Source organism: Actinia tenebrosa, unplaced genomic scaffold, assembly GCF_029948245.1.
Source record: "Actinia tenebrosa isolate PJP-AT-01 unplaced genomic scaffold, QUT_ActTen_1.0 PGA_scaffold1__47_contigs__length_23844297, whole genome shotgun sequence".
Taxonomy (NCBI): domain Eukaryota; kingdom Metazoa; phylum Cnidaria; class Anthozoa; order Actiniaria; family Actiniidae; genus Actinia; species Actinia tenebrosa.
The window spans coordinates 2,076,470-2,089,056 of record NW_028292578.1 but is presented as its reverse complement, the minus strand read 5'-3'; the positions used below and the strand labels follow the sequence as shown (position 1 = coordinate 2,089,056).

The following is a 12,587-nucleotide window of genomic DNA, read 5'->3' as shown; positions in this document are numbered from 1 at the left end:
GAAATAGTTGCGTTTTAGATCCAGACGGAAGAGGAAATTTGGGCTAGTTAAAAACCTTCATTTCGGATACCATCAAAGTGCTCACTTGTACTTGTCAACATTTACTACTCTTGTTTTTACAAAGGTTGCTTTTAATACAGTTAGAGGGAGGTCCGTAGCTTTTCATTTGACAAAACGTTATTTACATTTACTGCGATTTTCCATATTCTGCGAACTCGTTTTACAAGCTGAACGCTGTAATTTGTTTTCTCGCTGCCGTCAATCAAAACTAATTAGTCGGTACCTTTACCAGTAATAACGCGTTACAGTCTGTAATGAATGGAATACGTGTTGCAAGACAAAGTCCTGGAATGGAAACCCTGGGGCGAGATATTATGTAACTAGAAGTATATATAGTCACCTGATTGAGTTTGAAGGCCATTCAAGGTTCGGCATCTGGTGAAGTAAAAACTGAAGGACTGGAATCTTAGCTAGCAAGCTTCATTCAGCCATATTTTAAACTTTCCACCACATAAAAGGTGAGTAACTTTACTTCAAAAATTATTTTTTTATCGCTGATTGGATGTATTTCATTATAGTAGTTGTTTACATGAATCTTTAAAAAAACGTGCATACTGCGTTCAAAGAGTTATAAAGCAGTTTATTGTGATAACTATATCCTACACAAGCAAATAAACCAACTTTATACGTGCTACTAGGTATTAATTTAAGTAGTAAGTTTATTTTGATCGTTACTGGATGCGATTGTCCTGAAACGTAAAAGTACAAAGTACAAAGTTCTCATTTCACAATCTCGAGTTCAGATTTTCGTGCTGTATAAAGTCACGGCTTCGAACGTTGCTTCTTATTTTAACCCCTTCACTCTTTTATTTTACAGCTGCATTTCTCCATCAATAATGGAAGAGAAATCAGAAAAACAAACAAGCTGTATTTACGGGGGAAAGAAGATTGCAGTTCTTTTGACTATTGGAGTGCTGCTAATATTGGTTGCCGTCACTTGTTATCCTCTGATCGATTCTTTGATTCAGAACAAGATCGATTCAACTCTGGCGTTGAAGCCTGGCTCAGATAGCTTCAAACAGTGGAGGGCACCAAAAGTTTCGATTTACCTTCAGTTTTTTATTTTCCATGTTGTTAATTATGAAGAAGCATCGCTTGGTTCACCTCCTCATGTTGTGCAAAGAGGACCTTACTCGTACAAGGAGTACAGACGAAAGGACAACATTACTTGGCACGATGAGAACTCTACTGTGTCTTACAATGAGAGGCAGTGGTTTGTGTTCGACCCAGATACCTCTTGTGCAAAATGTGATCCTGTTAGAGATGTTATAGTAAACGTGAATATTCCCTTAATCGCGATTGCTAATCTAGTGAAGAACTTCCCAGATTTCTTACGCTGGAAAGAGCTGTTATCTTTGATATTGGGCAATTTCAATGAAACGCTTTTCGAAAATAGAACAGTACAGGAACTTTTGTGGGGATACGATGATCCTTTTCTTGCAGAATACGCTAAGTTGAGGAAAAAGCTCCATCTCACTAGTATTCTTCCAGATGTCGATCCTCTCATAGCTTTGCAAAAGAATGATACTTATTCAGGATTCACAAAAGTCCACACTGGAGTGAAAGATATAAACTTGATAACTAAATGGACGGAATGGAAGGGAAAACCAGATGTGGGTGTATGGAACACGACCTACGCCAACATGCTAAATGGCAGCGATGGTACTCAGTTTCCTCCGCAACAGTCAACTGATAGTACACTCTATGTTTTCGTAACTCAGCTTTGCCGTTCATTATACTTGACATATAATAAACAAATAGCAATTCACGGAATTGATACTTTGCAGTTCACGACTCCAAAAGAGCTTTACTTAAATGCCTCAATGAATCCAAATAACAAGGCGTTTTGTACAAAGGAGTGTTACCCAACTGGAATATTAGACATTGGTGTGTGTCAGGATGCACCCATAACAATCCCATTGTTTGTGTCTGCACCACATTTTTATCTTGGAGATAAGTCTCTCACAAATAATGTGAAAGGTCTCTCTCCGAATGAAAAAGACCATGGAACATTCCTGGACGTTGAGCCACACCTTGGTGTACCGCTTAAAAGCAGCAAGCGACTCCAGATCAATGCTCTCATTGAACCAGTCGACGACATTAAACAAACTCAGAACCTTCACAAGTTATTCCTTCCTGTCATGTTTATTAATGAGACAGCCACCATTGATAATAGTCAGGCGCAAATGATCAAAGACAAAGTGTTGATGCCATTCACAGTTGTTCATGGTGTGGAGATAGGACTGGTTGTTCTTGGGGGCGTGCTTTGTTTGGCAGGATTGATTTTATTGGTGCTTTTGATTGACAGAAATAGGAAACTCAAACAGGTGAAAAACATACTATCAAACCCTGATGAAAACTCACCTCTTGTAGTCAGCACTTAGTAACATCATCTAGATTATGATCTTTTAGTTTAATATTATTAAAAGATCATATCTATATTTAAAAAATGTCAAAAAGGCTAAGCTGAGCAATTTGCAATTGTAACTGAAAATATAGTAATTTATTTTATTAAAAAATAAGCCAAAAAATAAGCTGGATAATCTAAGAAAATGTAGTTATTTCATGTAATATCATAATGACATAGATAATGAGCATGGCACCGGAATCGCTAGGGCAAAGGCTCAAATCCCGTTCAAGACTCAGAATTTTTTCTGAGTCTTTCAATTTGCAGCTGCATATGTTGCTTGATTATACTGTGAGGATTCGCTCAATTTGATAGATTTTCATAGTTAAAAAAAACTTATGCTATTACTGTCATAGCTTATGAAATATATATAACTAGCTATTTTCTCCAAAAAGTGTGAGATTTCTAAATGTATTCACATTGCTTCTAGTAATGCAGTACTTTTCTACTTGTAGCTATAATTAGGCTCATATATAGAATTGGGGTGAACACAACAAAGACATTGTGCAGTTGATTTAAGTTTTTAATATAAAAAATATAAAAAGTATGTTTAATTGTATTGTTTATATATGGAGAGATTATTTTATTCAAATCTTATACAGTATATCATTTGTATCGTTTCTGGGGAGATTATTTAATTCAAATCTTATACAGTATATGACATAGAAATATAAGATATAGAAATATAGATAAGTTATAGTGATTGGGAACGAGGTTATTCCGGGCGAAAGACCCTTGGAAATAAAATTCAGACAAATTAATTTCTGACCACGCTGGGAAACAAACCAGTATATGACAGTATATGACAGTGCAGCTATGTATTGCTTTCATTCTACATTTTAATTGGCTTGTTGCCTAGGTGGCCCCAGTCACAGTAGTTGCACTGTAAATACATATACTTGTTTTTGTAATTATAATATTCAGACTGTTAGAGTGCACACACTAAACCTGTGACAAACTATCACTAAATACTTGGATAACAGGCATGTTGAAATATTTTGATCCAATAAACATTAAATAAGCTTACAAAATACATATGTAACATTTTGGTGCATGGGTCACAAAATATTCTGAAAATGAATGAAATGATTTTATCTAGTATACATTTTCAAAACTGATTTTCCAAATGACTTCAATTTTCTTTTAAACCTTTTAGAACTATAGGACAACTCAGTAAAGAAAATATAAAAATATTCCTTCCAGACTATGACATTCCCTAATGAAAATTTTGACTTCTGTTTCTAAGTAGCAATTCAGATGGGTTTAACTTGACGTCATTCCCTGTTTTGAGACCACCATTTGGAGCAGATATTGAGATTCAAAGAGTTCTATCAGCTGATATTGCTTGGTTTCACCTGACATAATGTAGAATGATCAGCTGAATCCCTAGTTTTCAATAGAGCCTTTTCATGTGACGTCAAAGCGGTCATGTTGGTGTACCAAACCAATGTTCTGTCCTCCAAAAATAGACCTCCTTGGCTCTGACATAATGTTGTCCCATGTCAGACCATGGAGTCATTCCCTAAAGTATTATTTCTTTGTTTAAGGTTTGTGCTTGGTTGCACATGAGAAGACACATGAACATCATTGGATACAACTCAAAGAATATCATTCTCAAGGGAATTACACTTGGTCTGAAATGGGACAACATTACACTCAAGCATTCCAGAGCCGAGGAGGTCTATTGAACTATATTCTTATGCAAAACTTGTGCAAAAAGTTTTTATTGTTTGGTACACCAGGCTGCCTTGTCACGTGAGTGAAAACGCTCTATAGAATTCTTTCCCTGACAGCACGAGCTGGTCAGTGTTTGACCACCATATTGGGCTTCCTGTGTGTTGTCTGCCAGAAGGCCTGGTAGGACCATTGCATCATAGGAAACCGATACATTATTATTCATGTTCATGTTAAGTTCACGGTGTTTTTATAAAATGTAACTCCAAAATCACGGCTAAAAATCACCACTTTAACACCACTTCCAACCTCTAAATCCCATGTAGCTACAATCTCTACTACCTTGTGACAATGGCTATGCAAACATGCGTAGTTTACGGACGGTTATTCTGCAGCCAAGCTCGACAGGCAGTCAGTCATCTTCTCGGACGAGAAGCAGCCGTTGCTCGAGTTCATCTTATTTCTGTTTGTTGTGGTTTTTCCAAGGAGATTAACTCTCCAAGAAGGAGATTTGTTTTTGGAGACGATGCTTATTTTATCGCCGAGAATCAAGGAAATAACGTTATGGGTAAGTGGTTGCCCTTCACAAGGGATTTAAGGGAAAAATAATGTATTTAGTTTTATGATGTAATCGAGTTTAGTCGTACAAAGACTTCTTCAAAGCTTAAATGTAAGGATTTTAACTGCGTATTAGGATTTCTAATGACCATTTTATAAGATTTACCTCTTTCTGTGAAAAGCTTAATGTTATTCCAGTTATCTACCTCAATAATACTAGTTTTATTGTCATTTGACGAAAAAAACTCGACCTTGTGAACTGTTTGATGTCATAAGTCTTTCTTGTATTTTAATCTTCTACATTATTCCACGTTTAGTACACACGTCTAGCCGGTTCCATCTTAAAGCATCTGCCTTAAATATTTGTCTAAGGTGTAGCAGCACTAAGAATAACTTCCAATAAATCTACCTACATTAATAATTTCATATTGATATAAGCACTCATTATCTTACTTATACCGGTTAACCGGTCACACACAAAGCATTATATATCTGTAGTTTTAGCATTTTGCTATTGCATTAATTCATTAATTTTTCGTATCCCTATCCCGCTGAGGACAGTGAAATTCTTCAGGGTTCGGGGGTGTTTTTGTGCTGGAATTCTTTAACAGCTGGGGGTGTTTTTGAGCTGGAATTCTTTCGGGGTCAGGATCGTTTTTTTGTGTGCTGTGCTGGGTTAAGGACCCCAATTCCACATGTATTCTTCAGGGATAAGTAAAGAACAGCAGGGAATTCCACAGGGATCTTAATGTCTTCAGGAATTTCTTAGGGGGTTCTTACAAACTTAGGTCCCTAACAGGGAGGGGAGGGGGGTACAAAAGGTTTATGCAATAGCCCATTTTGAGCCTTACTTCTTCTTACAATGACCCCTTTTCTCATTCAGTAAATACTGCTGTGTTTTAAGACAGAACATTCATTTGCACAGGCTTAGTCTCGTTTAAGAGAAAATCATTTGCAAAAGTCAACTGTAATGTAAAGAATGTACAGCTTGAACGATACCAATGTTTTGAAATCCCATCCTTTAATGGTAGCTGTGAATGGCTTATAAACGAGGCTATAAATGTGGTTATCAATGGCAGTGGTATAAATAAAATGTGCAACTAGTGTATTATTTGACTTTTGTATGGAATGCTCTTCTCAAATAAGCAGAGGTTCGTGTGGAGAGAGGTGTTTCTGCATGATGACCCTAAGGACAGCTGCATATGTAATTATTAGGAGACAACTACTTTGTTGAGGCCAATTTTTATGCCTCAACAAGTAGTTGACAATTGTTGTAAATTTCAAAAAATAGGCTTAATTAGTTTTTATTTATAGGTCCCGTGGGAGTGTGTCATGGAAACAGTATCATGTCCTGAAAGCACATTGGAAATTATTTTTCATCAATGCCGCTAGTTGTCAATTTCGGAAAGTTTTTACTTATTTTGGATTTATTCATGTTTCTATGAATTAGACTCAATGTAATTAATTGTTAAGCTTTACAAGGATTTATTTTTGCCCTAATTTGTAGGTTTTTACTGGAATTAAAGCTCAAATAAAGATTTAATTTCCAGTCAAGCCATTTTTGATATCACTCGCGTAGCTGCTGTAGACCACTTCTACATACTTTTTGTCCTCCAATAGTTGTAGTTGTATCCCCACTCAAACCTCTGCCCTGTGGTTCTTGTTCTGTGTCATACAACAATATTAATGAGATTGATGGCTATGGACACTGGGAGTAAACTAACTATTCCATTGCCTTGTGCTAATTTTCGTTAAAATAGCTTTAGCTATAATGGAGCAGTTCTTTGGAATATCCTGCCGATTGAGTTACAGCAACCACAGACCCTTCATAGTTTTCATGCTGGCTGTAAGTGATTTTTAAGTAGGGCATTTTTGAACCTCAAACATTATTCCGGCACTCTTGAAAAGCATGTTCATTTGTTAGATTTTTTGTTTTTATTATTAGCTTTCATTAAAAATTAAAAATTAAATAATTAAAATTTTTATTACTATTTTATCATAAAATCCTGATGGGTCGACCGTGTTTAAATAAAGTTATTCTTCTTCTTCTACATATATAGATAAAGCTGTTGGAATAATTCTTTTTCCTTTATCTTGATTTAGGTGTTGCAGATGGAGTAGGTGGTTGGCGCCAGTACGGCATTGATTCTTCTAGATTTGCAAGTTCTCTGATGGAAGGATGCAAAAGATTTGTCTTGGATGGTGGTTTGCATACACAGTCACCAATAGATATTGTTAAAAATGCCTTCCAGGAATTGACCGAACTAAAGGATGCAGTTTTTGGTAAGTCTATTTTGTTTCTACATGTGTACTGTATGTATCTTGGTCAATATTTTAGAGCAAGTTGATAGACATTTTTATTTGGGAAATAAATGTCATATTATGCAAAACAGTGCATTATTCCTTGCCCTACATTATGGCTGCTGTGTTATTCATGCTTTGCTTCTCACTTTTTTGCCTATTTCCATATTGTGTAGTTCCAGAAATTATCCATACCCCCCCCCCCCCTCTACCAGAGGAACTTGAAATTTCAGAGGGGTAGGGGGAGGAGGGTCAGTTTGTATGGAAAAAAAATGGATTTTCTGGGGTAGGGAGTCTTTAAAAAAGTTCTCCATGATGGGTGGATGGATCATTTCTCCATGAAATCATCTACATATTTTAAGTTTGATTATTTTCATTGGAGTTTTTTCTCTTTACTATCAACCATTATATTATCTGTTTCATTCAACAAAATAAAAACACTAGAAATAATATACATTTAGGGATAGAAATCATGAGATTGTGACAACCATTATGTTATGATACCAATGATGATGATGAGGATGTTATTTTTTCCCTTTTCAACCAACAGGAAGCAGTACAGCTTGTATTGTTGTCCTTGACAAGGCAAGCAAGACTTTACACTCAATGAATTTAGGAGACTCTGGTTTCCTGGTTATAAGAAAAGGGAATGTAGTTCACCAATCTTCAGACCAACAACATTACTTCAATACTCCATTCCAATTAGCCATACCTCCCCCTGGACAGGACGGCAGAGTCATTCAAGACAGGTAATGAACCATTTATGTTGTAATACATAATCATTTACGCTAAGATCCCTCTTTCATCTAGTCATACACTTTGCCACAGGAAGCCCAGTAAAGTATGTAGGTCTCAATATCCTTTGTCTGATTGGGTTCCCTGTGGTTGCTTGCTGTTATTCAAAAGTTTTCTTTGGCTTCTTCTGTTTTCCTTACTCTTTGAAATTAACCTTGACCACACTAAAGAGTTGACCATGCCCAGCTCATAAAATGTTTCAGGAAAATTCATCATGTTTGAAAGAAAAGGAAAAAGAAATCTGCTATGAAACAGTTTTATATTGATATTCTTAATTCAGTTATCTCTGACTCTATGTGTCTACATGTACAAAATAAGTAATTCGTATTTACAAGATGGCTATTTATTATGTTGTAATTTCATCTTAGTTTGGATGTAGCAGAGAGCACATCATTTAATGTTGAAGTGGATGACCTCATCATAATGGGTACAGATGGATTATTTGACAATTTAACAAAAGAACAGATCCTTCAGGAAGTATCTGAACTTGAGGTAAGAGCCATCAAATAAAGTCTTTATGACAGTAGTTTCAGTGCAGCAGCATGTGCTACCATTTGGCCACCTAAATAATTCAAGTTTATTGTAAATTAACCAATCAGAGACAGCGGCAGCCATGTTGGTTTGAACAATAGATCCCACTATGAGAAAGCATGGCCACCACATGATAGAGGTCCATTAACATGGTCATCCCAGCCATGTGAAGGTCTACCCATTAGCAGATGGTCTAGCCATTACAAAGGCAGCACCTTCCCCTCAGTTATTTTAAGACCTAAGACCTCCTGCCTGACAGACAATGCTATAACCAATTAAGCTAACTTAGTGGGGTTTAACCTATCTAAACAATTTCCTAAGCTTTCTCAGCTCCTTTTTAGGACCATATCCCAAATCCAGGGGCGTAACCAGGGAGGCAAGGGAGCTTGCCCCCACCACCTTCATGCTGTAGAAATGTACTATTTACTGATGTTCTGAAAATGGGATTTTGCCCCAAAAGGCAAAATCCTGGCGACGCCCCTAAAATGTCAGCTCAATTCAGAGGACAAAACAACAAAAAAATCTCATTTTTATTTGTTAGGTAATGTTACTTTCATGCAATTGTTTCTTGTAGAACTTTGAAGAACGAAGCATCCAGACATTAGCAGATTCTCTTGCTATGAAAGCTCAGTGTCTTGCATTTGATCCAAGTTATGAGTCACCATTTGCAAAGCAAGCCAAGTTTCAAGGATTACAGATAAGTGGTGGTAAACCAGATGATATAACTGTACTGATTAGTGTAGTATCTTCTGAAAAGAACACTAAACAAAGTGACCAGGAAGAGATATGAGGTGTGTGGATACTAGATAGATATGCAGTGATATACGTAACCACGAAACTTGATTAAATAATAGAAATTAGAGCACTAAGCAAAGTGACCAGGAAGAGATATAAGGTGTGTGGATACTACATAGATATGCAGTGATATACGTAATGACGAAAATTGACTAAGTAATAGACATTAGAGCACTAAGCAAAGTGACCAGGAAGAGATTCAGACTTCATTCAGTTAGTGTTTCTTCACTTAGGTATATAGCTGTATTGGATTATCATTAGTCTGTATATGTCCAATATTAACCATTCACTGATGGTGACTATAGCCGTGACAGATCTAGGGTTTGTGGATGAATTATTTAAATTGACAATATTATTACACTCCACTTCAATGCGCCATATAACAAATAATAAATATTCTATGCGAAATCATGGCTAACCCTGCGTTAATATAACTATGGTCAAGGAACACAGCAGAATCTAATGGATTCATAACATTCTATACACACCTTTAAGTAATTTGTGTAATCTTATTTATATTTTGTACAATTTTGATTCAATGCAGTAGCTCTTAAGAAATGATTTTCAGCAAAATCTCCACACCAAATACCAAAAAAAAAGTAAACTTTAGAATAAATAAAATAATTAGGTATAAAGTTAACTTCTCATCAGCATGATCATCACTTATGCTAAGAGGCGCACATAACTGTCATGCTATCATAACTTCTCAGGCTGGGCATATGTTGTATATTTTTTGATTACAGACTCTTTGAGGAATAATGATTCTTTATTAGGAAAAAATTTCCTTTTTCTGATTAAATTAATGATTTATCATCTTAAACTTGTTCAAAAAAATAAATATTAGAAAAAAAAAGTTTCCAAATATAATATACATCAATTCAGAGCTTTCAATAAAAGGCGGCTACCGGCGGTTTATCGCCGGATACTTCACCTTAAACTGCAGGCTATTTCGACAAAAAAATAATTTATTGCCAAATAAAGTTATTTACAAACACCAGTGGATTCAGTCCCCTTATTTTTTAGTACTAACGGCCTACTACAAATATTATAGAAAGCTCTGCAATTCAATTAATGAAATGCTTTGCAAGGGATCCCATCATTTGAAATTATGCTCAGGCTAAAAAAGTGAAGTAGCAAAGTTACAGGTCCTTTGCAGTTATCAGTCACTTGTCTGTTCTGGTGAGCAAAATTTTTTATTTCATATTAAATTGGTGATTCTTTTTAGCTACTTGTAAAGAACTGAATGAAACAATGTGTAACCAGTGTGTTACGAAATGCAGTTTTATTACGATCTCTCAAAACAGGTTGTAGAAATTTTATTTCCTCACCATTATATTTCACCCATGGGAATCAAGGTGTTCATTCATTTGCTCTCAGTGAATTAATCAGCACGTAATTACTGAGCTGCAAAGGGCCTATTGAGAAAACACTGTGGCTCAATTCCTGAAACTTATAAAATTGGAGATATGTAAACCAAGGCTCTTGTAACTCAAGTATAGTGTCCCTCGTTACATATTGAAATGACATAAGAACATCAAATGATCTCTTAACAAATAATAACTAAAAGTGGTTGATCAATAGGCATTTTCCTGAATTCGTTTGAGTGACCACTAAACAATGTTTGCAAGTCAAGGTTACACTTGATGTGTTCACATATTTACTGTATTTTATCAAGTCCAGCCTTGACTTGGCCATTGTTTTGGGACACTCAAGTGAATTTGGCGAATGTCTATTGATTTTTAATATTTTAGGAAGAAAAAATTGAAGAAAAGAAATTATCAATTTTAAAAATAGCTACAGAACAATTTTTTTTTTTTGCAATTTTTTTGACAAGTTGTTGGATTTCAATAACTTTATAATAAGGTTTTGTTGATTGTCATTTGGTGAATTAATATCTCAAATATCGCTTGGTTTTAGCATGTTCATAATAATTATTTCTGTTTTTCGTGGAAAAGGAGGTTATATTATTTATTTTTAGATTTGTAAATATAATAACTGCTTTTTTGTTACCAATTTCTAAACATTTTTATAGAAATAAAGTAACTTTAAGCCCACTATGAAAATGTACAGCTCCAGAAAGTAGTAATTAACCCCAGGGAGTGAGGTCCCAACAATAAGAAAGTACTACGAATAATACATGTAAAAAATACTTGTTTCTGATTGGTTGATCTTAATCTGTGCAATTAATTACTGTGCGATTAATGATGGTAATTGAACTGAGTGGAGTGCAATTTGGTCCGAAATCAAACGCGTCCATTACAAAATCGCACGACCTTTTTGTAATCATACACAAGAAAAAGACATAATAAAGAGTGCAGAATAATCAATTTAATGTAGTAGAAGAACTAAATGCGAACAAAAAAAATCTAAAAAAAACTTTTGATTTTTTTGTTTTATTTTGTTTTATTTTATTGTTTAAAAAATTTTTTTAAGGAAACGATTAAGCTCCTAACTATGCAATTTGGGAATTAATCTCACTCCTTTGAACCAATCAGATTGCAGGACTTGAAGGATATGATTAATTAATTAATTGCATGCCCAATTTGAATAGTACCCAAAAATGCTTGAGGATTTGTACATAATTAATATTATCAACATGTTTTTTGTTGCCATGTTATTTTAATAGGAAATACCTTAGTTCTCTATAAGAATTGATGACAAATATCAATTGTATTTGATGAAAGTAGCTAGATAGCACCTGTGGTATTTTGATCATTAATACATAATAGACCATTCAAACAAGTGCGAGTGGTTGTACAAGGCATCCAAACACCAAGAAACAGATGAATGTATGAGGCTGTTAGGCTGAGTGCTTTTATTGTTTTGGATGCCCTGATCAAACACGAAGCACAAGTTTTTGAACTGACTTCTCAAACTCAATATAATTCATTTGTTCTTCAATCTCGTGAGACTAAAAATATTCCTTTGTAATTATATGTTTATTCATTAGTGTTTTGATCAGTGTCTTGATCCAATTTTGATCAAGTATCAAAGTGTGTGCACGTGACTACATTGCAAAGTCACCATTGGTCATTGACCTTATGGATTATTAATGAGTTTGAGAAATATTTTAAAATAATGATGATAATATATGAATTGGAAAAAAATTGTTGCCATAAAAGATACTTTTATCAAATACGTATTGTATTTTTCATTACTTCTTATGTTTGGTAAATTTTTCCTAAGCTGACTGAAAGGACCTCTCCCTGGACCCTCCAGGTCCACTGTGCATGGTGATTATCTATCATTGATTAGGCTTGGCGATAGCAATAATAATGTATTAGGCAACCTCTAAAAATATGTATGTTAAACTTTGATAAAAAAATCCTGAGTTTTAGGTGATTGTAAAATATTTCGTACAAAATTAAAGGATAATTGATAAGGATTGTGGGTATTGAAAAATCTCTAAATTTAAAAGTCAAGTCCTTTTAGCACTTTTGCGCTAATCGGAGGCACTTTTTCACAC

General features: G+C 35.0%; 2 protein-coding genes across 2 annotated transcripts; both read left to right on the top strand.

Moving 5' to 3' along the window:
- The first annotated feature begins 397 nt into the window (after nucleotides 1-397).
- On the top strand, nucleotides 398-3,500 carry LOC116297758 (lysosome membrane protein 2). Its single transcript, XM_031706046.2, has 2 exons — nucleotides 398-518; nucleotides 878-3,500. The coding sequence occupies exon 2, from the start codon at nucleotides 897-899 to the stop codon at nucleotides 2,442-2,444; it is 1,548 nt and encodes a 515-aa protein (XP_031561906.2). The 5' UTR covers nucleotides 398-518; nucleotides 878-896; the 3' UTR covers nucleotides 2,445-3,500.
- Nucleotides 3,501-4,066: 566 nt separating this feature from the next.
- Nucleotides 4,067-12,506, top strand: LOC116297756 (protein phosphatase PTC7 homolog). The gene is made up of 5 exons (XM_031706043.2): nucleotides 4,067-4,709; nucleotides 6,803-6,982; nucleotides 7,551-7,749; nucleotides 8,164-8,287; nucleotides 8,901-12,506. Exons 1-5 carry the CDS (start codon nucleotides 4,493-4,495, stop codon nucleotides 9,114-9,116), a joined length of 936 nt encoding a protein of 311 aa, XP_031561903.2. The 5' UTR covers nucleotides 4,067-4,492; the 3' UTR covers nucleotides 9,117-12,506.
- Nucleotides 12,507-12,587: the final 81 nt, after the last annotated feature.